The sequence below is a fragment of the Peromyscus leucopus genome, chromosome 9 (assembly GCF_004664715.2).
Source record: "Peromyscus leucopus breed LL Stock chromosome 9, UCI_PerLeu_2.1, whole genome shotgun sequence".
Taxonomy (NCBI): Eukaryota; Metazoa; Chordata; class Mammalia; order Rodentia; family Cricetidae; genus Peromyscus; species Peromyscus leucopus.
This window is the reverse complement of record NC_051070.1, coordinates 99,334,338-99,359,848: the sequence shown is the minus strand read 5'-3', so window position 1 is coordinate 99,359,848 and position 25,511 is coordinate 99,334,338. Positions and strand designations below refer to the sequence as shown.

General features: G+C 45.8%; 1 protein-coding gene across 2 annotated transcripts in view; it reads right to left on the bottom strand.

Annotated features, from left to right (window-relative positions):
• The window catches only part of Tspan14 (tetraspanin 14), a 56,381-nt gene that overhangs the window by 18,292 nt on the left and 12,578 nt on the right, over positions 1–25,511 (bottom strand). For both annotated transcript variants that reach the window (XM_028854964.2, XM_037208695.1), the window contains exon 2: positions 10,645–10,742. In XM_028854964.2, coding sequence (XP_028710797.1) covers positions 10,645–10,725 — 81 coding nt within the window. In that variant the 5' untranslated portion in view covers positions 10,726–10,742. The remainder of the gene's footprint in view (positions 1–10,644; positions 10,743–25,511) is intronic.

Sequence of the window (25,511 nt, the reverse complement as noted above, 5' to 3'; positions counted from 1 at the left end):
AGGAAGTAGCTATTACAGTCTTACCCCTGGCAGCTCCCAACAGACTAGTGTCCTAAGAAAAGGTCCCTTTTCCAGAGGCTCAGCTTCCATTTCTGGAGAAAACAAGGGATGCAGAGTTCAGGAAAACAAGCCAGGAAGGATGCAGACAGAAAGCAGGGTAGAGAACAAGGGGCAGAAGAAATTACACTATCAAGTTTGTTCTACACACATCCCATTTGACAATTAAGCACCTCTAATGGCTACATTTTGATACCTAAATCCTGCCAGGTAGGATGCCAAACTACGGTCTCAAGTATTCCAGAACAGAAAATCGCAAGGTGAGTTCACAGAATACTAGAGATACTTGCGACTCCTTCAAATGCCTATTGATTCAACTAAACCCAAGGTCAGATTGGCCTCCAGGAGACACAGCCCCTAAAATAGTGGTTCTCAACCTTCCTAATGCTTTGACCCTTTACGACAGTTCCTCATGTTTGTGTTGACTCCCAACCACAAAATTATTTTCATTGCTACATCATTAACTCTAATTTTGCTACTGTTATGAACTATAATGTAAACAGCTGTGTTTTCAGATAGTCTTAGATGACCTCTGTGAGGTCGTTTGACCCCCAGGTTGAGAACTGCCGACCTAAACCCAACCTGGCCTTGAAAGTCCACTGCTGAGCCCTAAGTCATAGGATATCCACTGGGGTTATGCAGCTGTGCCCACTAGGAATGGGATACTCGGAGCTCTAAACAGAGCAGGGAATCTCTTTCTACACAATCCCATATTAAAAGTCTTAGCTGAGGATTGGCCAAATGGCTCAAAGGGTAAAGGCATGCAAACCTGATGACTTGACTGGATCCTCAGATCCCACAGTTGAAGTAGAAAACAGACTCCCTAAAGGTGCCCTCTAATCTCCATATGCACACCATGGAAACACACACACACACACACACACACACTCACACACTCTACTAATAAATATAATAAAATAAACGTCCATTTTTAAAGTCTGAAAAGAACCACCTCTCAACGGAAGTCTGAAAGGTCGAAGAACCAGGGGGAGGCTGGGCCTGGCTTCCTCAGCTTCCTCATTATAGGGGAAATGGGCCCAAGCAGGAGGCACCATGCCCGGAGTCACAAAGCTATCACACACCACCTCTTCCTCCCTCCGGATGGGTGGCTGCTGGGAACGAGAAGCAGATGTGCCCTCTGCAGCACTGCAGGGGACCCGGCAAGGGGCCCAGAAAAGGGGCAAGGACTGCTCCCGGGACAGCTTCCACTGTGACATTGGTAACTCAAGCCCCATCAGGAATCTGAGGTCAAGGAAAGGCAATGGAAGAAGTCATTCAAGGGAGGCTCTGGGCAGCAGCCCACCATGACAGCCTCTGCCATCACTGTCCCAGATTACATAGAGAGAAATCCAGGTTACTATACCAGGACCCAACAGTAGACACTGTCAGTTCTGTGTTCCGTGAGCTCTCCTCCAACAGCTCCACTGGCTGTGAACACTGGGAGAAGCCAGAGATGGATGGATGTGGCTGTGTTCCAGTGAAAATTATGTGCAAAACAAGCAGAACCAGGTCTGACCTGCAGGTCACAGACGGCAAGCCCAGCACTAAACTATCACACTAAAACCGTCTGGACTTAAGGATGAAGACAGGATTTCCTTTAGTTCAGTCACATAAACTCTGCATAGCTCTGACTCTTGTATGTTTTTGTGTTATTGTAGCAGATTTTTAACAGCTTATAACTGTATATAACCCAACGACACATGCCTACAATAAAGTATTTTATAACACCATACTGTTATGGAAGAATATTCTCATAAAAAACTACCTGGCACCCAGGTAAAAATTTCTAAGAGAAAAAAAAGAGGACCTCTAACAAGGTGGCAGAAATCAAAAAATAAGGGACAACGGAATAACAGCCAAGACAGACTTAGCAAAGACTTGAAGACAGATGCCATACATGCTGAGGAAAACATATGTGATAATGGGGAAAGGACACATATAAAAAGACCACTGTGGGTGGGGAATTGTGGTGCACGCATCTAACCCCAGAACTCAGGAAGCAGAGGCAGGCAGATCTCCGGAGTCTGAGGCCAGCCTGGTCTACAGAGTCCCAAGACAGCCATAGATACAACATAATGACACCCTGCATCTCATTCTGCATAAAATAGAGTTCACACTGAGAAAAGGAAACATGGAGTATACTTCGAGACACGAGTAAGGCAAGAATTTTCTGATAGAACTCTATTAGCACAAAAAACAGGCTCAAGAAATCACAAAGAGAGAGAGAGATAGAGAAAGAGAGAGAGAGAGAGAAGGAGAAGAAGAGGAAGAGGAAGAAGAGGAAGAAGCAGCAGCAGCTTGAATGAACAGACAACCTACAAAACAGAAATCTTTGCCAGATACCTTAGACTAAGGGGTTTGGGTTAATATAGTCACAAAAAATTAAACAGTAAAAACCAAACCAAACCAAACCAAAAAAAAAACACAAGGAAAGTGCTCAATGTGCCAATCAACGAATGAACTGAATGAACAGAACAGATTCACCATGAAGCTCTGGCTGGCCTAGAATTCACCATCCATCGACATCACACTGTGGGATTAAAAGCATGCACTAACACATCTGCCTTTTGTTTTCCCCTGTAAATATTTGTGAGTTTTTGTTTGTTTGTTTTGAATGCTCAACATCCCAAGACATCAGGGAAATACAAATTAAAACTACTTGGAGATTTCATGTCACCCTGGTTAGAATGGCTAGTATGAAGAAAGCAAGGCTGGCTGACAGGCGTATGGGGAAAGAGGGGCCCTTACACAAAGTTGGTGGTGTATAAACTGCTCGGCCACTATGAAAATCACTGTGGAGGCTTCACAAACAATCTCCCATGTGGACTGAGGTCAGGAACTAGAGAGGCCCATGAAATGGAACAAAGGGCTTCTGGGAAGGGGTGTGGGGTGACATCAGCACACATGACATGAACTGGAAGCGGGAATACTGGGAGGAGAAGGGTAAGGCTGGGGCAGGAAGGAAGGGAGGTGAGGGCAAGGGCTGAACCAACACTAAGATTGTAGGAAAATGCAGGAGGAGTACAGGGCATGGAGGCCAGAAACTGTCATGGTTATCTTCTTCCTTCTCCGCCTTAACTCACTGAGCCAGGGTCTCCCGCTTAACCCAGAGCTCACAGACTCAACTAGCTTTGTCAGCCACCTTGACCCAGGAGTCTGCTTTCTGAGTGCCTGCTCAGTTTTATGTGGGTTCTGGGGATCTGAATTCCAGTCCTCACTTTGACAAAGAAGCAATTTATTCACTGAGCCTTCTCGGCAGCTCAACAGAAATTTTCAAAAGAATTTCTGAAGAAAGAAAAGAAAGAAACAGTACAAACAAGATAGAACCGAGGCACTCCACTCCCACATAGTAGGCAGAACTCTGGAGTGACCTACAAGCACAAAGGAGATGTAGACAGACAGATATAGACACACACACACACACACACACACACACACACACAACTTGGACTGGCTAGTACCCTGTGAATATATAACAACCACATGCCAGGCACTAGCCACCATGCATGAAAGACAGCCTTTCTCCACAACTTCCCCAGTGGTCTCAGCTTCACACATGACTGAGGCATGCAGAGGTGAATACTCCTAGCCACACCTTAGTTCGAGGAGAGTCCCTGACAGAGCAGTCCTTGCCCTCTGCCTTGGCAAGAATGAATCTGAGAACACACACATTCCTACTTATGCCAAGAGATAAGGAGACTACTCACTTCCTGTGCATTGGGACAGCCCTTCTGGAAAAGTGATTTTAACTGGGTAAGTGTGTCAGCCAGGTCAAATCAATGTACACACATTCTGACCTACCTAATCTCACTCCTGGGAATCTATTCCAGCAATAACTGCCCTCCCTTTCCTACAGGGAAGAATCTGTACTACATAAATCTGTACTAGTCTCTATAACCTTATCTAGAATAGTTAAAGGCTGAAAGCAACCTAGATGTCTCACATGGGAGTTCCTACCAGAACCAGAAAGACTGTGTGGCAATCCAAATGTTCTACAACAGCTATGCAGGTGTGATAATGTAGCTCTCCAGATTTTGAGGATACTGCCCATGAGGACAATAAACTACACACACCTAAAGGCAGGCGACTGCAGCATGGAGGAGGAATGTAAGTTATACTGGGATGGCTTGTTCAGGAATTCGTGCAATTGCAAAGGCTCATTCAATAATCCTTTTTTTAAAAATTTATTTTTATTTTATGTGCATTGGTGATTTGCCAGCATATAAGTCTATGTGAGGATGTCAGATCCCGTGGAACTGGAGTTACAGGCAGGTGTGAGCTGCCATGTGGGTGCTGGGAACTGAACGTGGGCCCTCTGGAAGAGCATCCTGTGCCCTTAACCACTGAGCAATCTTTCCAACACCTCAGAAATTAGTGAAAGAAGAGGTACCATATCTTAGCAGTGAAAACAACACTACATTGTATCATTTTTTAAACAGTAGACTCTTCTCTTTCAATTGCATCATTTAAAAGATGGAAGCAAAGGAGCTGAGAAGATAGTTCAGTTGGTAGAATGCTTGTCTAGCATGCATGAAGGCCTGGGTTCAAACCCCAGCACTACATAAAATAGGCACGATAGCAGTCCATGCCAGGAGGACCATCAGAAATGCAAAGTCATCCACAGCTACATGAGACCTTATCTTAGTGGTGGGGGGGGGAGAGAGATAACACACATAACGGAAGTTGAGAAACAAGTTGCAATCAGGCCGGGGTCTCATACAACATGGCTAGGGTGCACTGGGAAAAGGCCAATTCTCCATGAATTGGGGGATGGGTTGGGGTTGTCAATGGCAGGGTGTTATTTTTTTTTTTTTCAAGCTTTTTTTTAAACTAAAGACAGCAGAAGATTCTCCTTGTGGTGTAGCACAGGCCTGATGTCTGCATTTAGAAGGAATGGAGTCTTCATTTTTAATCTATCTCTGAAACAGATCCAGAGAAGGGTTTATCTGAACTTATGGAGATTACAGTCAATCTTACGGGGGAAAGCAATCCTGACATGAAGATAATACCCCTCGAGAGCATTCAGGAAGCAAATCTAGGACAGGGCATATTCTTTACAGAACTGGGCTGTGTGTGTGTGAACAAAGACAGGGCAGCCACAGCTCCTCCAGTCTTACTTCTCCCAGCCTTTCTTCTGCCTGCTAAAATGTTTTTTAATTATGATGAAACACACATGACATAAAATTTAACTAATGTTCAAGTGTATAGCTCAGTGACATTAAGTACATCACAATAGGGTCAGCCATTACCACCATCCATTCAGAGAACTCCTTTTATATTACAAAATGGAAACTGGAAACTTTAAACAATTCCCTGCTATGGTTTGATTGTGTCCCCCAAGATTCATGTTCTCAAGACTTTGTCCTCACTGCAGCAGTGTTAAGAAGTGGGGCTGTTCAGAGGACAGTAGGTCGTGAGGACGAATGGATTAATTCATTACTGCTGGAGTGGGCTTGGTATAAAAATGGAGTTTGAAGGATGCAGACAAAGCACAGTAGCAAAGTGCTTACCCAGCACACACATGGCCCAGTGCTCATCCCCAGCACTGCACAGAGAGACAGACAGACAGGAGAGAGAGACAGAATTTGGCCTTCCTTTGCACTCTTTCATCTATGTGGCACTTCCACCATGTTATGACTTCTCCAATATTGAACTTCTCATCCTCTAGAACAGGGGTTCTCAATCCTCCTAATGCTGTGACCCTTTAGTATAATTCCTCATGCTGTGGTAATCTCCAACCATAAAATTATTTTTGTTGTTATTTGATAACTGTAATTTTGCTACTGTTACGAATCATAATGTAAATACTTCCATTTTCCAATGGTCTCAGGCAAACCCTGTAAAAGGGTTCTTTGACCCCCAAAGGGGTCATAACCCACAGGCTGAGAACTGCTGCTCTAGAACCATGCGCCAAATAAACTTCTACTGGTTATAAATGACCCACCTTGAGGTAATCTGTAATAGCAGCACAAATGGACTATGACCCTCCCATTGACACCTGCTCATCACCTGGCAACCAAGTACCACTTTCCATGTCTGCTTGTTGATTACTCTGAATGGAGCCACACAGTATCTAGCCTATAAACGGAATCAAATTGTTATTTTGTATCTGGCTTACTTTACTTAATACAATGTCCTAAAGGTTCATTCACACTGTAGCATGTGTCCTGGAGTGATTAAGGCTCTCTTGAAATGCATATGCTACATTTCCTTATCCACTGATCATCAATGGCTACAGGGTTGTTTCTACCTTTTGGCTATAGTGAATAAGGTTATGCATATTGAAGTACAAACATCTGACATTCTGCTTTCAATTCTCCTGAGTATATATCCAAAAGTGGGGTTGCTGGAGAACATGGTAATTTCATTGTTAACCTGAAGTAACATCAGTTTGCCATCATGGATCATCACTTGTTTCCATGACAACAATGTACAAGGTCACAGATTCCTTCACATCCACATAAACATTTATTTACTGCTTAAAAAAAAAATAAGAAAAAGGAAAAAAAAAAACACATCACACATTAGTGGGTGTGAGGCAGTATCATACTGCGGTTTTGTTTTGCATTTCCTTGAGTTGAACTGAGACTCTGAACTAGAAACAGTACTAGCACAACCAAAAAATGATTGGGGGTGAGGGGGAGGTAAAAAAGTGCTAGTGTTCTCAGAGTGGTAGGCTGGCTAGAAGCTGTTTCTGTATCATCCCAGTGTCAAGAACCTCATGAAGAAATTCAATCCTCCTCTGCCTCCAGACAGCAGCATCCACATCTTACCAAGTAGATGATGGTCTCTGGGAATCCCAGCCTCAAAGTCAGAAAAAAAACTGACAAAAACTGTTGGAGTGCTACACGGATCTATCCAGTAAAAAAAAAAAAAAAAAAAAAAAAAAAAAAAAAAAAAAAAAAAAAAAAAAAGTGACTGTGGAAACAACGCTTAATGGGGCAGGAGGCTCAGTTACAGCCAGTCTGTGCCCACACCTCCACCTGGTCACAGAAACATCAGGCAGCCATCTGCACTCTCAGGCTGGCCTACTGAGCTGTCCTTCCCCACCGAAACACAAACACAAAGATCCAGGCTTTGATTCAAAGAAATCCAAGAGAGGGTGGGGATGAAAATGAAATAAAACCAGCTGTGAGCAGTTCATTTCTGAAGCCAGATGATGGAAACATGAGGCTTGTTACATTTTTCTATTTTCCCCATCTAAAAAAAGAAAACTCAGAAGCCATATGGACTTAGCACTCCATTTCCTACTTTTTCTGAAACCTTGTAAGGAGAAAACAGGCAGCTGAGATCAATGTTTCTCAAGGAAAAGCCAGGCATTCCAAGGTCACTAGGTCAGGAGGGAGGCCAGACTGTATCCAGGTGCCCAGCACAGGCTGGCTTACTCTCCTCACTCAACTGTGAGCTTCCCAGATCCACTCCCATCTAGGAGGGTATTTTCTAACTGTTCCTGTTTGTTCCCTCCGGTTCTGCCCCAGTGCTCACTAACAAAAATGATGAACTCTCAACCACACACACTAACTGCCAAGTCTGCAAAAGTCCTTAACGTACTACTACATACTTCAATCCAGCAGGGTCGCCACAATTCTGGATTCTGTTTGAATTTGGTGCTGCCAGTGTGTAAGCAAGTGAGTAGTGTTCCTTGAATCTGATATAAAGAGCCTCTGAAGGACAGAGGAGACCAGGGACTTGGCCATGACAATGAGTGTCACCTGCAGCAATTAGTATGAGTCAAAGGTCAAGTCAAAAGCCAAACAGGCAAGGTCAGAACCCTTGCTTGGGAAAATACGGCTCTCCATATGGAGAGTAAAACGCAGGTCTGAGAAGCCCTGAAATATATGGCAAGAATGGAGTATAGGTCTCTGACGAAGCACTAGAGTTTACTGATCACTGACTGCATGCTTGTGAGGGGACTGTGAGGTTCTAGTCCACTCCTCACCTGTTTTGCTTCCTGGCCATGAGGACAGCAATCTGCTGCCACATACTCTACCCCAGTGCCACCTGACACCCCCATCAGAGACTAAAGTCAACAGTCCAGGTGATCACGGACCCTCTTAAATGTGTGCCCAAATAAACATCTCTCTTCATAAGTTAACCATCTCTAGTAGTTTGTCATAGTGGTAGAAAGCAACCACACACACTGATGTCCAGCAACGCCCTATGTCAGGAACTAAGACGAGGGTGTTGGGGAAAGACCATCTGAGCACAGGAAAGTCTGAGGTAGAAGATCAGGCCACTGCGTTCCACCCTATTTCTCTAGGACAAAAAACTCCTAAGTACAGAGATAAATCGCCAGGACATGATGCCATAAAGCTGAAGTTGAAAAAGTAGGAACTGGAGGGTGGCGGGTTCAGTAGTAGAGCATGCATGGGCCCCAGGTTTCTATCCCCAGTACTAAGGCAAAGAAAGGGGAGCAGAAAGGAGAGAGGAGAGAGGAGAGGAGTGAGAGGGGAGGGGCAGAGTCTTCATAAACCCACCCACTCCTCCAGCTCACTGATAAACACCAAATCCACAACAGAGCAAAAGAAATTACCACCTGCCCTGTGCCCCTTCTCCCCTTGACCACAGTGACTAGTGTGCTTGCTGATATGAAGCTTCTACACATGAGCATGTCCCCTCAACTTCCCACACACAGCCAGGGTCTGCCAGCCCAGTCTTGACGGCAAAACACGCACGATGTAACTCCCCAGATCCCTGCTCCAGCAACTGTCCTTGAAAGAACTGTCAGTCATCATTTCACCTCTTCACTGGCCATGGGTTCATTGGCCAGGTCCATCCCCTCCATCTCCAAACAGCCATGGTAACTTGGGCTGTCCTGCTGCAATACAGCTGACTGTTCTTTCCTACCAGAGAAGCCTACAACACAAAACCGCCTTTTTACCTCAGGCTTGTCCTTCACCTAGCCTCAGCATCTCAGGAAATACTCAAGACTCTCCTCAGCTGGTATGCACACTCATTTTGGTGCTCTCTCCCCACCCACATCTTCCTGAGATGAATCTCTAGAGTGTCACTGGCACTTTCATAAGGCCAGTCAGGGAAAACCTCAAGCTTTCCACGCCCACCCACCAAAGTTCCATCTCAGAACATGGCTCACCTGGCCTTCTCCTTCACTCTGCTGTCACTTTGCAGTCCAATCACACCACCCAATATATACATAAACCCTCCTGAGAGTTACAGAAATAGAAAGCCAGGTATGGTAGCCTATGATCATACTCCTAGCTAATCAGAAAGCTGAGGCAAGGGGATCATAAGTTCAAAGCCATCCTTGGCAAATGTCTTAACTGCTGTGATAAAACACCATGACCAAAAGTAACTTGGGGAAGAAAAGATTTATTTTACTTGAAGATTACAGTCCATCACTGAGGGAAGTCGGGGCAGAAACTTAAGCATAGCAGGAGCCATAGAGGAGTGCTGCTTAGTAGCTTACTTCTCATGGCTTGCCCAGCCTGCTTTCTTACAGCACCCAGGACTGCCAGCAAAGGGGGGAACCATCCATAAAGGGCTGGGCCTTCCCACACCAAATCACTATAGATTGGCTGCCCGTAGGCACCTCTTAAGGAGTCATCTTTCTCAGCTGAGAGCTGCTCTTCTCCAACGACTCTAGTTTGTGTCAAATATGAAACTAGCCAGGACAGCAATTAGGATGATCTGAAGATAAAAATTAGAGGGAGCTGGGGGCGTAGCTTAGTGATAGAGTGCTTCCCTAACATGCACAAGACCCTGGGCTCAAATCCTAGCACTGCAAAAAAAGAAAAGAGGTAAATAATAATTCAATACCGGTTGAGACCTGTACGACCCGGGCTTCTGAACACCTGTCCTCGCCTGTGTCACCAGCCACTCAGCTCTAGTCTCACGGTTACCGGTTGTCCTCTGCACTGGCTGAGCTCACTTCTGCCTCAGGACAGGCAGCCAGACAGCCTTTGCAACTACCATTCTGACTGGATCTTTCCTCTTCAAACCCCACTGGGCTGCTTCCTCATTAATAGTCGGGTCTCAGCCCCCTAGCTCACTTTCTGCACCCTCGGTTCAGCACACTCTGCCAAACACACAACAGCAAGGACCTACCTTGCCTACCTTCCAGAGCTACCCTGCCTACCCTCCAGAGCTACCCTGCCTATCCTCCAGAGCTACCCTGCCTATCCTCCAGAGCTACCCTGACTACCCTCCAGTGCTACCCTGACTACCCTTCAGAGCTCAGCAAGTTAATACCATTTTTAGTAAAGCACTTTATGACCTTCATCAACTATCCCTTCCCAGGACATAGTAGAGAGCCTGGCCCACAAAGTCCCTGTGTCTTGTCAAGGCATTGCTGGGATAGGAGGGCAGCACTGTCACTCCAAGACTGTTTCTAAAGGCTCCCTGAATCCTCCAGACTGCGTTGGAGCCCCTAGTCTGGCTTTCAGTCACCTTGGTTCACTCATGACAATACTCCTGCCTAGTTCTATAAGGACAGGGACCATGGAATCTGCCCACCACCTCTTCCCAAGGCCTCATTTGAGTCTGGTCATCAGGAATAAACAGAGAATCATGACTTGGTGATGAAGATTCCAATCACACAAGGGACCATGACCACGCCCCCGGACTTACCCAAAAGACGATGTTGTAGCTGAAGAGCAGGTACTTGTACCAGCAGCTGACCTCGGCGTTCGAATATCTATAATAGTGCATCTTCTGAGAAGCAGGACCTGCAGGGACAGTGACTGATGAGGCACAGTCAGCTTCAAACCTGCTCCCCAAGTACAGAAAGGCTAAGGGCCCCATTCACCTTCCAGAAATCTCTATTGTCCCCTCATGTCTATTTGTTCATCCAAACTCAAATGGACTAGCAGTACCAACTAGAGGCTAGACAACAATCAGCTTAAGTCAGCTTCCACAGAGAGAGAAATCTGAAAAAAGGGAGGATGACAATGTTTAAGTGTCTTCAAAGTACCAGAAACTTGGTTTAGAAGCATCTCAAACATTTATCTCAACTTCTTCTCAGCTGTGTATTGATTATTCCACCCCATGCCAAGGACACTGGAGTTCAGAAAGGTCATGTGACTTTCCCAAAACAAGGAGGATAGACAGTGGTTCACATCTGTAACCCCAGCTTTTGGGAGACTGAGGTAAGAGGACTGCTGTGAGTTCCAGGCCAACTTAGGCTACACAGTGAGACCTTACCTCCAAAAACAAATCCATAAATAAGAGGATAAAGACAGAGCCCAGAATCTGAACCACAGAGAGCAGATTCCACTGTCCACATTCTTTTATCCACCATAGCCAATGAGGAAATGAAGACTTGATCACAGGAAGCCCCAGTAGGAAGAAAACTGAAAGATTGGCAGGCTTGTGCAGGATCCACGCATGGGGTCAACACAGAAAGACGATTAAGGCTCCATGTTCATTTGCCTGTTTTTTGAGACAAGCTCCCAGACTCAGCGTGTAGAGAAGAGAGTAGGCCCCTGGGGCCCACAGCAGCAACCAGCATTCACCCTCACTCCATCCTGCTTTCTACCTGCTACCCATCCACCATGACCACAGCTTTGGCCTCTTGGCCAAATATAATAAATCTGGACTATACTGTTCCTGTGGGAACACTCTTGGAGCTGTGAACTGTCTAAGTTGTTTCTTATCTGTCTGTTCAAAATACTCAGAGCCAGGCCACCAGTGTTACTTTCATTTATCCATCACCCTCAGGAATAGAGCATGGATGGGTCATGGGACAGGGTAGGGTCCTCAAGCTGAAAGAAGGGGGCAGGATCTGAGGCTCCAGGCAGTAAGGGGTAGTACTACCACCCCACATGTACATGCAGACAAGCACAGTTTCATGGGTAGAAGGCACCAGATTTAGGACCAGGACCCAGGACAAGAACAAATAAGGCCACCCTGGCAGTGAGGAGACAACCCCTGTACCCAGACACCTGAAAAAACCAACTTCACAGCCTCTCTGAGGAAAGGTTATTTGCACAATCAGTTCTAAAGAGGTAACCATCAGAGTGCAGCTGCTGGCTAGCAATTCTGAAAAAACTGCACAAAGAAAGGAGACGAATCCACATCCCTCTAGAAATGGGCCCTGTACCTACTCGGTCACACTCCAAAGTAAGCAATCCATGTGCACTGCCTAGACCTCACCACTCACTGATTCATCCTATCTGCTCCAGCTCCCAGGAGAGATGTGCAAGACAGCAGGAGTGGCCCCTCAGCCGCCCAGCAGCCTGACACTGGTCCCCTCATCACCCCACTACCAGAACTCTTCCATGACACCGCCCTCTAAGAATGAGAGGGAACACACTATCCTGGGTGATCAAGGGCTCTGGACATCAGGCACGCAGCTACAGGCATGAGCACCACAGAACCACATCAGCAACAACAGGGAGGAATTCGAACTCTCTCAGGAAAGGCACAGGCACCATTCTTCACAGAATGGCCCCACCCAATCAAGTCCCTGCCCCACTGAGGCCTCAGGGTCCTCAGCTGAAACAGGCAATGTATGACTAGTCCCTGGTACCACCACGAGGGCCTTACCTAACATCACCAGTCTGCCTCACATTCTACAGATCCCAGCCTCCCTACCATTCTGTGTAGATTTGGTTGGGTTTTGAATATGTGTCAACAAGTTCTTGGGTGACTAGCCCACAAGGCTAGATGCATGCCTAGTGGAGCAGCTATTATAATACACCAGAGGACTGTTGTCTCTGTGGAGACCCTGGGAAGACAGAAAAGCCCTGCTGTCTGGGTGTAGCACCTTGGCAGGCTATAATGGACCATGCAGACACCTAACCAGAGAGGATATTTCACAAAGCATAAGCGTTGTCTGTTTCATTTGAGAATATTTGTGGGGAGGGAACGATAATTAGAAAGAACTGGACTGTTCTCTGTAGGAAAAAAAAATAAACCTAGAACCCATTAAAACCAATCCACTTAGCTATTGAAATGTGCTAGCAAAATGTCCCAAGTGCTAGGAACTCTGTCCCTCTTAGAGACAAGACCATCCTGTCCTCAGAGCACCAAATATACCCCTTCTTCCAGTGTTCATGGAGAAGCCAGGGGAAACAGGCCACACAAGCATCCAGATGTTCACAATTCCTATACGGACACAGTACTCCATGACCACCATTTAGCCCAGCGAGGATAAGAACTCTAAGCCTCCTCTTTCTTCTCACCAGCAAACACTGTCTGTTTTGCCTGGTGATGTTGACTCACACCCTGTGCTCCAGCTCCAGGCCTGCATGATTATCCTGTGGTGGCACAAAGACCATCACATCACAAATCCCGGTCTCCTTCAGTTCTAGCCAGTTCAATATGGAGAACACAGACACACAGCACAGGAGACCACCCCACAGGAAAATAGCACTTTGGAGTGCTGTAGATTCTCCCTATTCAGGGTGCTGTCTTCTCTTCCCATCTGGTTCACCCCCTCCACCCCACAAGCCCTACAACCAAACAGGAAGCAACTCTGTCTGCACAAACCAGACACTGGAGTCCAAGCCCTCATCAAAGAACGGCAACAGCCAAGACCTAATTAACCCCCCCTCCACCCACGTGTAGTGACTTCCCAACACTTGGCACCTCACTAGCATCAGGTCCACCCAGCAGTGGCCACACATTCCCTAACTGTCCAGGGCACAAGGTATCACATTCACACAGCATGTCCCATCTGCCACTTACAAACCAAGAACATGCATGAGCATCATGTCATTTCCTTCGAAATGACAACTCAGGCCCTGGGGTGGGGGTGTCCTCCTGATGGTATTTATTTCCACATCCCCAACTCCCAGGAAGGGAAACTGCTTCATGGGAAATAAAAATCCGGCCTTTCTCCACCCTACTTCCCAGCCCCCTGCCATGAGTCTCAGGAAGGGGAAAATGGTGGTGACCTTGGGATCTCCTTTAGGGGCCTTTTCTCTCCTGCTGGCCAGAAGCCTAAAGACACATTTTACAGCTTACACTGCAGAACAACAGGAACACTTTTTTTTTTCAGCCCAGCCTAAACCTGTCCTCTGCAACAAGGCACAATAGTCTTTATCAAAGCTAGTCCTCCAGCTCCTCAAAATTTCAGGAGCAGAAAAAGGACTGAGCACTCATGAGCCAGCTGCCCAGGCTCTCCCCACATTCCCAGCTGTGAGGACACTAGAAACTAGAGCTGACCCCAAATGACTCCAAAGTGTCCAGGGTCCCTGGCATCTCACCTCATGAGCAAAACATAAGAGTGAAGGCAGACCTTAGCCAAGTACCAACCCTGTTCAGTTGACACCAGTACTCTTTACCTTAACACACACACACACACACACACACACAGAGAGAGAGAGAGAGAGAGAGACAGACAGACAGACAGACAGACAGAAGACAGACACTGACAAAGACTGACCAATCTTGGATTCCTAAAAGTCAATAAACTACTTAGCAGAGAAGAATCTAAAACTACTTTATATGCATCAAAAACAATGATCAAGATCTCAACTCTGAACTCCCAGAACTTACAGATATAAAATAAAGCACTTACATGGTAAACAGGAAAGGTAGAATTACTTTAAAGTGTTGAGCAAGCTGATTAACAGTCTGAGGGGTATTAAATAGGCAAAAATCAATCTAAATATTTAAAGGGCACACTACACATGCAAGTGCACACACACTCTGGAGAACGGGGTATTCAAATCCTTCTCCCCCTTAATCATTTTCTCTTTTGAGGCGGGGTGTAAGAAAGTATAAGATTATGGCCAAACTTCCACATGATTAAGTTACATTTAAACAATAAAAGAAATATAAATTATGAAGCTTTCGGAAGGTGCAGCCCTGATAGAAGGTAAATGTTTGTAACAGTGACTCATACCCAATAAAACAAAAGACTAAAGCTTACAGTAAACAATGACTATGGACAGTATACAGAAACGGAAGGGCAGCATAACTTACAGATGCAAAACATTCTCTATCAGTGAAAACAAAATCTACAGACTATCCTGGGGCACTAGTTTATACTTCCAAATTTAAGAGAATGTCACCACTACTAGTGGCAAGCATATCTGCACATTGCAGGCAGCAGATGGATGTTACTACCCTCTGGAAAGCCAACAAACAGTTACAGAAATTAAATCTGGTCACATCCTTAATCCAATAAACTCAGGACTAAGAATTGCCTCATGAAAATAAGTCAGCAGAAGAAAACCAATACGCATTAAGTATGAAACGTGAACATCATGGTTAGCTATTACGGAACAATTTGTAGGCATGTTAGTAAAGGCCAAATGGAAAACCAGAGCATGAAAGGGGTTGCATGGCATGCTTCTGTAAGTGATTTTCCGAAAAGGTTTCCACAATCACACTTGCCATTACCATCGTGGCATTAGAAACACTGATGGAGGCCACTGTGGGGGAGTGGAGTAGTGAGCCACAGACATCAACAGGGCCCCTTGATCTGACTGTCACATTAAAGCTGCAGCAATCTTCCCCACTGACTTTCCTTAATTAAAAAAATTAGCACCTGCTCAACTATAAAATATTTCCAATTCCGAAGAATGAAAGTGAACTGACAGCAAGACCAGTAGACGATGGCTTTTCAACTGGTATATTTGAGCCCGGACTGTCTCCTGCAGACTTATGGTTTGTATTTGTTTGTTTGTTTTGGTTTTTTTGAGGCAGAGTTTCTCTGTGTGGTTTTGGTGCCTATCCTGGATCTCGCTCTGTAGACCAGGCTGGCCTTAAACTCACAGAGATCTACCTAGCTCTGCTTCCCAAGTGCTGCCGCCCAGCCAGGCTTGTTTTAAATACATGTTTCCTGGAGAAGGCTGTGGGCCCTTTAGAAGGTGAGCCTGGATGGTGAGAGTAGGTCATTTCGGATTGGTGTTTGAGGGTTTCAGTCCCACTTAGCTTCCTGGTCTGCACATGCTCCTACTGCCAGAAAGTTCCATCCTGCCTTCCTTGCTGTGATGAACCGGGCCTCTCCAAACTATGAGCCAAAATAAGCCCAGAAGGTTAATTAAGTTGCTTCTCTCAGGTATTTTGGACACAGATAAGAGAACAAATACACCAATTATTTGACTATGGCCCACTGTGATGACATTTCAAGGACTAGGGACATAGTGGCAGCACTTGCCTCGCATCCATGAAGCCCTAGCTCAATCTCCAGTACTGCTATGATGAATGAATAAAGGGAGGGAGAGAGGGAGAGAGGAAGGGATGCAGTGTGCACACTTGCATGAACACTTCCTTCAAACACTGCTCCTTATCACATGCTATGCATTCCTTATTCCCGACCGCTTTGAATGTTTAATTTTACCTACATACAATGCAAGAACCAACTGTCACAAAACCCAAAAATCAACAATCATGTTGAAAAAAATGGCAGACTCTAGCCTTACCCCTGGGTCCAGGTCTTTTCCACTTTAGGGTGCATTAACTTCTAGCTCACTATGCTGGCTAGTCTCACATCAGCTTGACACATAAACTAGAGTTATCTGAAAGGAGAAAACCTTAATTGAGAAAATGCCTCAATAAGACCCGGCTGCAAGGCATTTTCCTAATTAGTTATTGATGGGGGAGGGCCTAGCCCATTGTGAGTGGTTTCATCCCTCTGTTGGTGGTCCTGGGTTCTATGAGAAAGCAGGCTGAGCAAGCCATGGAGGAGCAAGCCAGTAAGTAGCACCCCTCCATGGCCTCTGAATCAGCTCCTGCCTCCAGGTTTGTGTCCTGGTTTCCTTCACTGATGAACAGTGCCGTTGAAGTGTAAGCCAAATATACCCTTTCCTCCCCAACTTGCTTTTTGATCACAGTGTTTTGTCACAGCAATAGACACTGACTCTGACATCTGAGTACCTCTTGGAATAACTCTGTATGTTTACATTACTATTACCTGGTTTTCACTTTAGAGCATTACCTGTCAGTCCCCACTCTGGAAGATGATGATTTAACTCTATTCCCTACCAACCCATCTTTTCCTAAGCCACTCCCTCATGCTTGTCCTAGTCCATCTCTCCGTTCTAATTATAGTGAAGCTGTAGCGCTGGCTGTGGTCATTTTCAGAGTTGACATTATGATGACCACATGAGCTAGCAGAATGAGCCACACAAACCGTGACTGCTTTTCTATTCTGGTAATTTTTTTTCCCTCTAGAATAATTATTTTTGTTGATTTAGCATCTTATGAATTGATCAACAACTTCAAATTCAAATGAGTGCTGTCAAAATTTGCTCTCAGTAAGTTCATAAGCATCAGATGTTCTATTCCTATCCTCAGAGCAGAGTTTTCCAAGGTACTAGACAGAGAGACACACAGTTCTCTTTAGGTATTGCCCACAGAAGGTCCTGCCTATGCTTAGTGTTGTGAGAAATCCTGAGGTTTTTAGATAGGGTACGGAATTACCTATAAGTAGAAGTCTAGGCTGGGAGTTAATTTCATATAGAAGGTGAAGTCATCCCTTCTCCATCTTCTATATTCTGGAGAAGCCTAAATCTATTTGATTCCAATCTTCGTATTTCAACCATTTCTCTCTGTAAACTTACGGGGTCATCTACACACATACTGAGACTCTGACACTGGTCTACCTCCATACAGCTCGTTCCACAGGCAGAGGAGCTCCCAACATGAAGACTTCCTTTTCTAAGAAGTGTTTCCCTCCATGATGCTGCCACCCTCTGCAGCTCCTCTTAGTGGATGTGGGAGCCTGGGGAAAACTTCAGTCACCTGACCGTTTCTGCCCTATTGCCCACCACCCACCTCTGAGCTCTATCTCCCAGAAGACCATTTTAATTTTACCTCCTACTAGTTCTCAATAATTCTATAATATTTTTGCTCAGCTCTTGTTTTTTTAATTACTTTTTGCATTCTAAATGTGCCTTTAAAAATATGATCTTGTTCTTATCTCACACTACTGCATTTCTCTTAATCTAAAGGAAATGTCTAAACAATTTTTCTCAAAATAGTCTTATCTAAATAAGCTGTTTCTTTCAAGATTTTTTTTATTGGTTTTGCTGTCACTCATGGTAGGTACTTTCCATATGTCCAGTAATATTTAATTAAGAACAAATAAAATGTGTCCTTGAGCAGTAAGATTTCTGTCCAGTATGATCTGGCTGAGCCATTTGCTAAATCCATGTTGCCAGTATTACTGGGTTTCTAAATGTTGGTCTGTTTGCATTTTGTTTTTATTTAGTTAGTTAGGTTTCCCCAACCAAGCCACCAGTGTTCTAGAAAAAAAAAATGGGCTGGAAAATTGAACAGTGTGGTGGTCTCAACATTAACTCCCAAGAATACCTCAGTCTTTTAGGCTTGGGTCTTCCTACTATATAATAATTTCCAGTGTTCTACCAACATGGGAGAGGGAGCCGAGCAGTCCATGGAGGAAGGGAAGGAGTCCACGAAAAAACATCAACTGTGCTCATGTTAACTGACCTCATCCCACCCTCCTCTTCTCTCTTAAAAGTATTGACTGAGGAGTCCATTGAAGGCCCCTTCTCCTCTTCTTCCTCCCCAGAATAACCCGGTGCCATCAATTCTTACAAATGTATTACTCATCTACTTTTTCACAATTTACATTTTTTCTTCCTATTACCCACCCATTGGTGCCCAAGCTGGTGCACTGATTCCTTTTTAAACCCCCCTCAATTGACGAGGTATTTTCAGAGAAGGTAAAGTTAGTCTGCTCAGTTCACATGTTCACCCATTACAGTGGAGGAAGTAGTTTTAGTTGCCATCTTTTATTTAGTGAGGTAAGAGCATCAGGAATCATAATCTACTATATGAACATCAAAAGAAACTTTGTAATTAAGGCTACTAATCAACTGGTCTTAAAATGGGAAGACTGAATGGGTACAACACACAGTTGTCTCTGGACATCTGTAGGGATGGCAAGGAAGCCAAAACCTAGGCAGGTCCCTTCAAAAGAGTGTAGAGTCAGCCAGATGGCTCAGTAGGTAAAGGCACCTGCCACCAAGCCTGATGACAGAGTTCTATCTCTGGAATCACCGTAGTGGAAGGAAAGAATTGACTCAATCACCCACACAGACAGACAGATATAAATAGATATACATACATATACATGTACAAACACGCACAATAAATAAAATGTGGTTTTAAAGAGGTATTCTTTACCATGTAAGCTTATGCACATCTTAAAATTTTAAATCATCTCCAGATAACTTACAATCCCTTATGTACTATAAATACTCTGTAAATTGTTGCTTGCTGTATTGTTTAAGGAATGATGTCAAGGAAAATATGTGTGCAGACAGACACCTTTTTTCCTTGAGTATTTTCAATCTGCAGTTGTTTGAATCCATAGATTCAGAACCTGTGGGTATTCAGGGCTGCCTGTAATTACATAAACCCTTGAAAGAAAAGCTCTTTCCCAGCTGAAGGCAAAAGTAGAATGCAGAGGCACCAAGAAAAAGCAGCTGTTTTACTCTTGCTGGTTTGAAATGAGGGAGATACCTGTGACCAGAGACCTTGGGCGTTATGCCATGTGCACAACCCTAGCTGACAGTCGACAATGAGACAGGGAGCTAGCTCTGTCCCAACGCACCAAAAGGATTCTGCTACAGATCTTTAAAGCAAAACTTGGGGTAGAGAAAAGTTCAGTCTCCTCCACTCATTTCCAGATCTGCTGTCTGTTCTCAGCTTCTGGGACTCAGAGCTAACATCTAGAGCCTGTGGTTTGGTATCTGTGCCACACCCAAAGGAGTCAAGTCCTAGCTCACCCAGCAAGGAGGCCAGCCTCCTTTATGCATTCCCAGGGCCTCCATTCCCAGCAGCTGTCAAGTACCTCCTCATTCTTACTTGCCATCTTTGGACAATGTGTGGTTTAACACCCAGTACTGACACCATAGATCAGACAACAGCATCAGGAAGGGAGCCTGCTAGAAATGCAGATCTCAGTTCACCTCTAATCTCATTCAGTACTTTTAGTAAACTTAATGATGAGAGGCCGATAGAATGAGCTCTTTCTGATACAGATTACAAATCACAGCAGAAGAGAGCAAGAGAGACAGACTGGCAGGAAGACTGTGTGTGGCCAAGAGGAAAGGAAGCCAGAGGACAGTAAACAAAGGGGAACCAGTGTTGGGAAGGCGTGGTTACAGTGTTCTTGGCCTACCTTGCAGAACCTGACTAACCATACAGCACCAGCTGCCTTGTCAGCTTAGGGCAGGCTGTGCTCTGTGTGTTTACCACCCTCCTGTAGGTAGTTCCAAATCTCAGAGCCTCTCTCCACTCCTGTCCTGCCATTCAAGCCTGATCCCTAAGCCCCAGGCAAAAAAGTAGGCCATGATCCACCTCACCTAAGTCCCTAAGGTATCTGAGTCAGTACACACCCAGGCTCTGAGACATCTGTTCATGAGCTGTTCTTGACTCCTCTCCCTTCCTCCAGGGGACTGCAGCTCAGATCTTCACCCCTCCCACTTAAGTACTGAAGGTCTCTTACAGCTATCTCCATCTACCCTCCCTCTCCCATTTACCTCTCTGTTTTTTCTGAACACCCAACTGACCCCAGTGACTTCACTACCACTCCCAAGCTTTAAGTGCCCACCCCCTTCACACACAGTTAATGATCCTTGACATCTCTCCTCCCTCTCATTCTCCAGAGCAGGCCATTAACCTAGAATCTACCTTTTCCCAAGGCTCCTAGCACTGATGCCAGACCCTTCCCAAATAAAGGTAGCCCCATGTTACAATGCTAGGACCCCTCTGAGCCTCCAAGCAGCAGCACTCTTGGGCCCTGAATGCTCCCACTGAGAACCAGGTAGTAGAAACATTCATTTACAAGCTGAGGAACAGGTAAGCCCCGGCGATCAGGCTTGAAGAGGTAAGCGCACGCGGGTACAGAAGGAGCAAGGGCCTGGTGGAAGAGAAGCGTGTAACAGCATGCCCAAACAGCTGCCTCACTACCCACAGGAATCTCACAAAGCAACCATTTTATGCCTTAGCCCAAGGCACTGCCACCCAAAGAAGGGGCCTGGCTCTCTGACTCATGCGCAGAGTCAGACTTGTCTATGGCCTCTGCTGACCCAGCCCCTAGCTACCTAACACCCCAAGCCCAAGGCCTACCAGACACTTACCAGGATCAAAAAGTGGGCTCTATCCTGGGAAGACACTGTAAGGCTTTAGGGAAGCCTTTTCCTGTATTACAAGCACTACCCTAAAGGACAGCTGTGGCAGAAGGACAGGAAGGTCCCAAGTCTGCCTGGCCCTCAGACACCATAGCCTGGGACTCTAGCCAGCCAGCTCTGAACCCCACCGGGCTTTCCAATGGGCCTGGTGTTCTATGTGGCTAGCCTCCTGTTAAAGCACTGAACATACTAAATTATACCGAGTTTCTACCAACAACAACCCACAACCCCAAGCCCGGTGAGTGTCAGAACATCAACTGGCCTCCTGGCTAATTTCGAGTCAGCCTTTGTCTGTTTTGGTGCTGGCTGCTGCCACTGCATGGGAAGAGGTGCTAAGAGAGGGTGCATATGGGTCCGCGGAGGGGCACCACTGGGCATAAAATGGAGGTCACCTAACTGAGTGATTTTCGGATTTACTCTTTTTATGATTTTTTTTTAAGCTACAGGAGCTTTTGTTCAAAAAAGCTCTGACCCAGAAACCCAGCATGGTGGCAAGCAGAACGGGTCACTTTTCTCTGTAGTTGGTTGGCTCCCTAGGGTGCCCACTGGAAAATGAGCTTGGTCCAGCTGAACCCAAACACAGACGTGCAGATTAGTCCAGATGTTTCCAGAAGATCCCTTCAATAAGGACTAGGATAGACCTATAAAGGCACTTACTTAAAAAAGAAAAAAAAAAAAGATAAACAAAGGATAGAGAAAAAAGCTCCTTACAAGAAAATGCCAAAGGAAAACTGGAGGGAACTGTGAAATTAGATTATCACCATTCAGTAACCGTGACTGGAATAACCCATTCTGTCAAGATTCCTACATTTTCAAATGTAGGTCTCTCTCCAAGCACCTCCCCATGGGCACTGACTAATTACATAGGGCAGCCCAGTAACTTAGCTGTGGAGAAACCAGCTGACAGCACACTGCTGCTCACATCACCAGCCATGAGTCAAACTGAGTCAAAAGCACCTCACACCACCTGTGGTTCCCAGCAGAGGCACGTGGGCCACGCTGCTTCTGTAGGAAGTGTTCCTGAGGAAAGTGCACGGCCTAACTCTAATTGTACAGAAGCATCAACCAAACACAAATTACAAGCGGTTCCAGAAAATAAGGGGCTTCAAGTCAAAACAGTCTGTAGTCTTTTTCTCTTAAAAAAGGAGGAAGAGGGAGGTGGGGGGAGGGAGATCAGCAGCAGCAGACAGAACATTAAGGCAACATGACTGCAGGCAAGCAGAGGTTTTCAGAATGAATCACCCCACAGCGTGTACAATTGTGCTCAAAGCTTCGTGCAGCATCTGCAGGCCCAGGTGAGGCAAGGCCCAGGTACCCACAACTGCCATCTCGAACCTCCCAGGGTTACAAGTTCATTTCCTACACCACTTTCCCTCTGCCATCAAAGGCAAAGCCACCCACACACAGGATGCAGGGCTGACACTGTATACCTGATAATATTCTGAAAATGTTAAGTCCTGGCAAAATGTCTACACCATCCTCTGGCTCTGGAGAATCTCGGTCAGTTGCACACAATGTAGAGAATCTGGGCCAGCTTACAACATGGGGGGTGGGGGGTGGGGCGGGGGGAAATAAGAACTCGGAAGGCCAGTGTGTTGTACCCCCAGAACTAGGAGACACAGACCAGGCCCTGTGCCAATTCATAAATTCTCCAGTGGGAACCATACAACCAAAATTTCCCAGACCAGCAGGGCTGAGGATGGCCTGCTTTGCAGCCCCTTACTGCACAGGTTAGCTCAGCAAGTGCCTCCTTTGTTATGGGAGAGGACACTTCATGACTTGTTTCTGCCTCATCAGGGCACAGTGCAAGTGGCTCAGCCAGAATTCCAGTTCCTAAATACAGCAGGTAAGCACTGGAAGGCAGAAAGCAGACCGAAACGCTCTGGTGTCAGGCAGGGGAGAGAGGGCACCAGAGCTACATGCACACAGGTGTGAGGGCAACAGTACTGCCTCCTCATACACACATGGGCACATGCAGCAACCAAGCTAGCAGCAGACAACTATCTCATCGAACCAGACTCACCCTCCAGTGCATTTTATCAGCAGAGACCCCTGTGTACCCCAGGTGTTGTGGGCAGTACCAAGACAAAGCCATACAGTCACCTTTGAAAGACCAACATTAGGGTGGGAGCCACTCGAACTCTACAGTGACTCCCAATGAAGAAAGAGCCAACTCTGGAAAAGAAAACTTTGCTCCAATAATGAGGTCTCTGCTGGCCAGTAATGGAGCTCTGTAGGGCTGCAAGAACTGGACCTGCATGCCTAATGGGGATATGAAATGTTCTCTTTTGTGTGGACTGTTCCCACTGCCCACCCCCACTTGGCTTCTCTAACACAATGAAACTACATGAGAGAATTTTGAATCACACATATTTACTCCTGGTCTCCATTTTCTTCCTGCCTGAAAGGAAAATGATTACAGTTCTAAGATGTTTAAGACTTGGTGCATCCTAAATTGCATCGTATGCTACAGTATACTATGTTGAGACATAACCCACTATTCCCTCTCCAAGACAGTATTCAAGAGACCTCCTCCAACCTTCCCTGCCTTTTGAGTGAGTCACTTTCCAGCCCAGAGAAGAGCCTGAGTCTGGGCCTTCCTCAAGCAAAGCAAAGATACTTAGGGAAGCAAGTACTAAAACTTAAGGACAAAACAAGTAACAAAAGCCTTCCAGAAGAAGCTATGAAAAGTGGAGCGTACTGGGGAAAACCAAATAAAGACAAGCACTCAAGACTATCAAATGAGAAAAGGGACAAAGAGGAGCTCCTTAAAAAAACTGGGAATCAGTGGTGGGAAACTGATGATGGGCTTAGCAGATCAACTCCTAAAATCCAGCCCAGAAGTGGTGGAAGGTGGCAGGTGGGACAGGTATGAAGTCTTCCCCCATAGCTCAAGACCAGAAAGCAGAGGCTGGGAAGTGGTACAGAGCCACCTCAAACATTTTCTTCAAAACACAGAGACTCCAGCCAGGGAAGTAGACCAGTGCCTTGCTCAGCCATCCTGTAGCACATGGGAACAAAGAGAGACTACAGGACACATTTATGCAGAGAGTAAAGGGACCTTGAACACTCAGCCCTAAACAGGATGTCTCCATCAAATCCCTCCCCTCAGGGCTCAGGAAAGCCCAAAGAGAAGACAGAAAGAGTGTTAGAGCTAGAGGAGATGGAGGACACCAAGGGAAGAAAACCCTCTAAATCACATGATTGGCCCACAAGTGAACTCACAGAGACTGAGGCAGCATGCACAGGGCCTGCACAGGTTTGCACCAATGGGGTCCCAGAGCTGAAAGAAGTGGACATGTGCCTCCATCCCTAACCCAGAAGTTATGCCCAATGTGTAACCACATGCAAATGAAAATGTATTTCTTTCAGGGGAGTCTCACGGGGGAAACAAACTACTCTTACGGTAGGCTGCATGGCCAGAGGGCCAACAGAAAACAAACTCAATGGCATCTCTGGAGGGTCCTTGTCTCACAATGTCATGTCAGGGCTTTTTTTAAAATTTACTTTTTTAAATTATCCTTTTATTTGTCTTTCTACCCTACAGGTCCTTTGCATATATTTTCTGGCTTCCAGTTTAGTGTTTCTATGGGATTCCTGAGTATGCAAGTGAACGGGTCGCTGTTTCGTGTGTCTTCTCTTGAACTCTTTTCTGTTTGTTTTGTCCAATTCTGATGTGTTTTTATTTTATTTTATTACTATCTTTTAAAAAATAAACAGAAAATAACAATTTGTCGTCTCGCTTCTGAGCTATTTATTTGAACACCAATATACACCAAAGCACCTTTGTTTAGAATGTTTTGAGTTTCCTCCAAAATGCACACCATACCTACAACCTGATTCTGACTCTGTCCTCCAGCTGGTAAAAGCCGAAGAAGACAGATGGGGTGGGGTAAGTAGTACCAGATGGCCCAGGGAGGCTCCAATTACCCACTCAGCTCCCTGCCCCAAAGATGACCTCACCAGCAGACTTAAGGGGGCTCACTGGGTCTCAGCTCCACCCCCAGACACCCAGCACCCAGGACACCTGAGACACACTGCACCCCTGAGGAGAGGGGACACAAAGCTGGAGCTTCAGGTCTACTCAAAGTACATGACTTCACACAAGGCCAAAGGGTAGACAGCAAAACCACAAAACACTGGCAAGGTGTGAAAATAACAGGGCAGGCCTTGGGGTCAGTGCCTCTCAGACTTGAAAGTGCACATAAGTGCCTGGGAATCTCTGTAAAGACAGGTTCTGATTAGCTGATCCGAGGTGAACCTTGTCCCACAAGGTTCTGCAGTGTCAAGGCTCCCAGGTGATACTGATGCTGCTAAGAGTGAATCTGAGCAGCCTGAGCTGGCAGGCCAAACACAGGTGCTTGGAGGGCAGCTCACCAT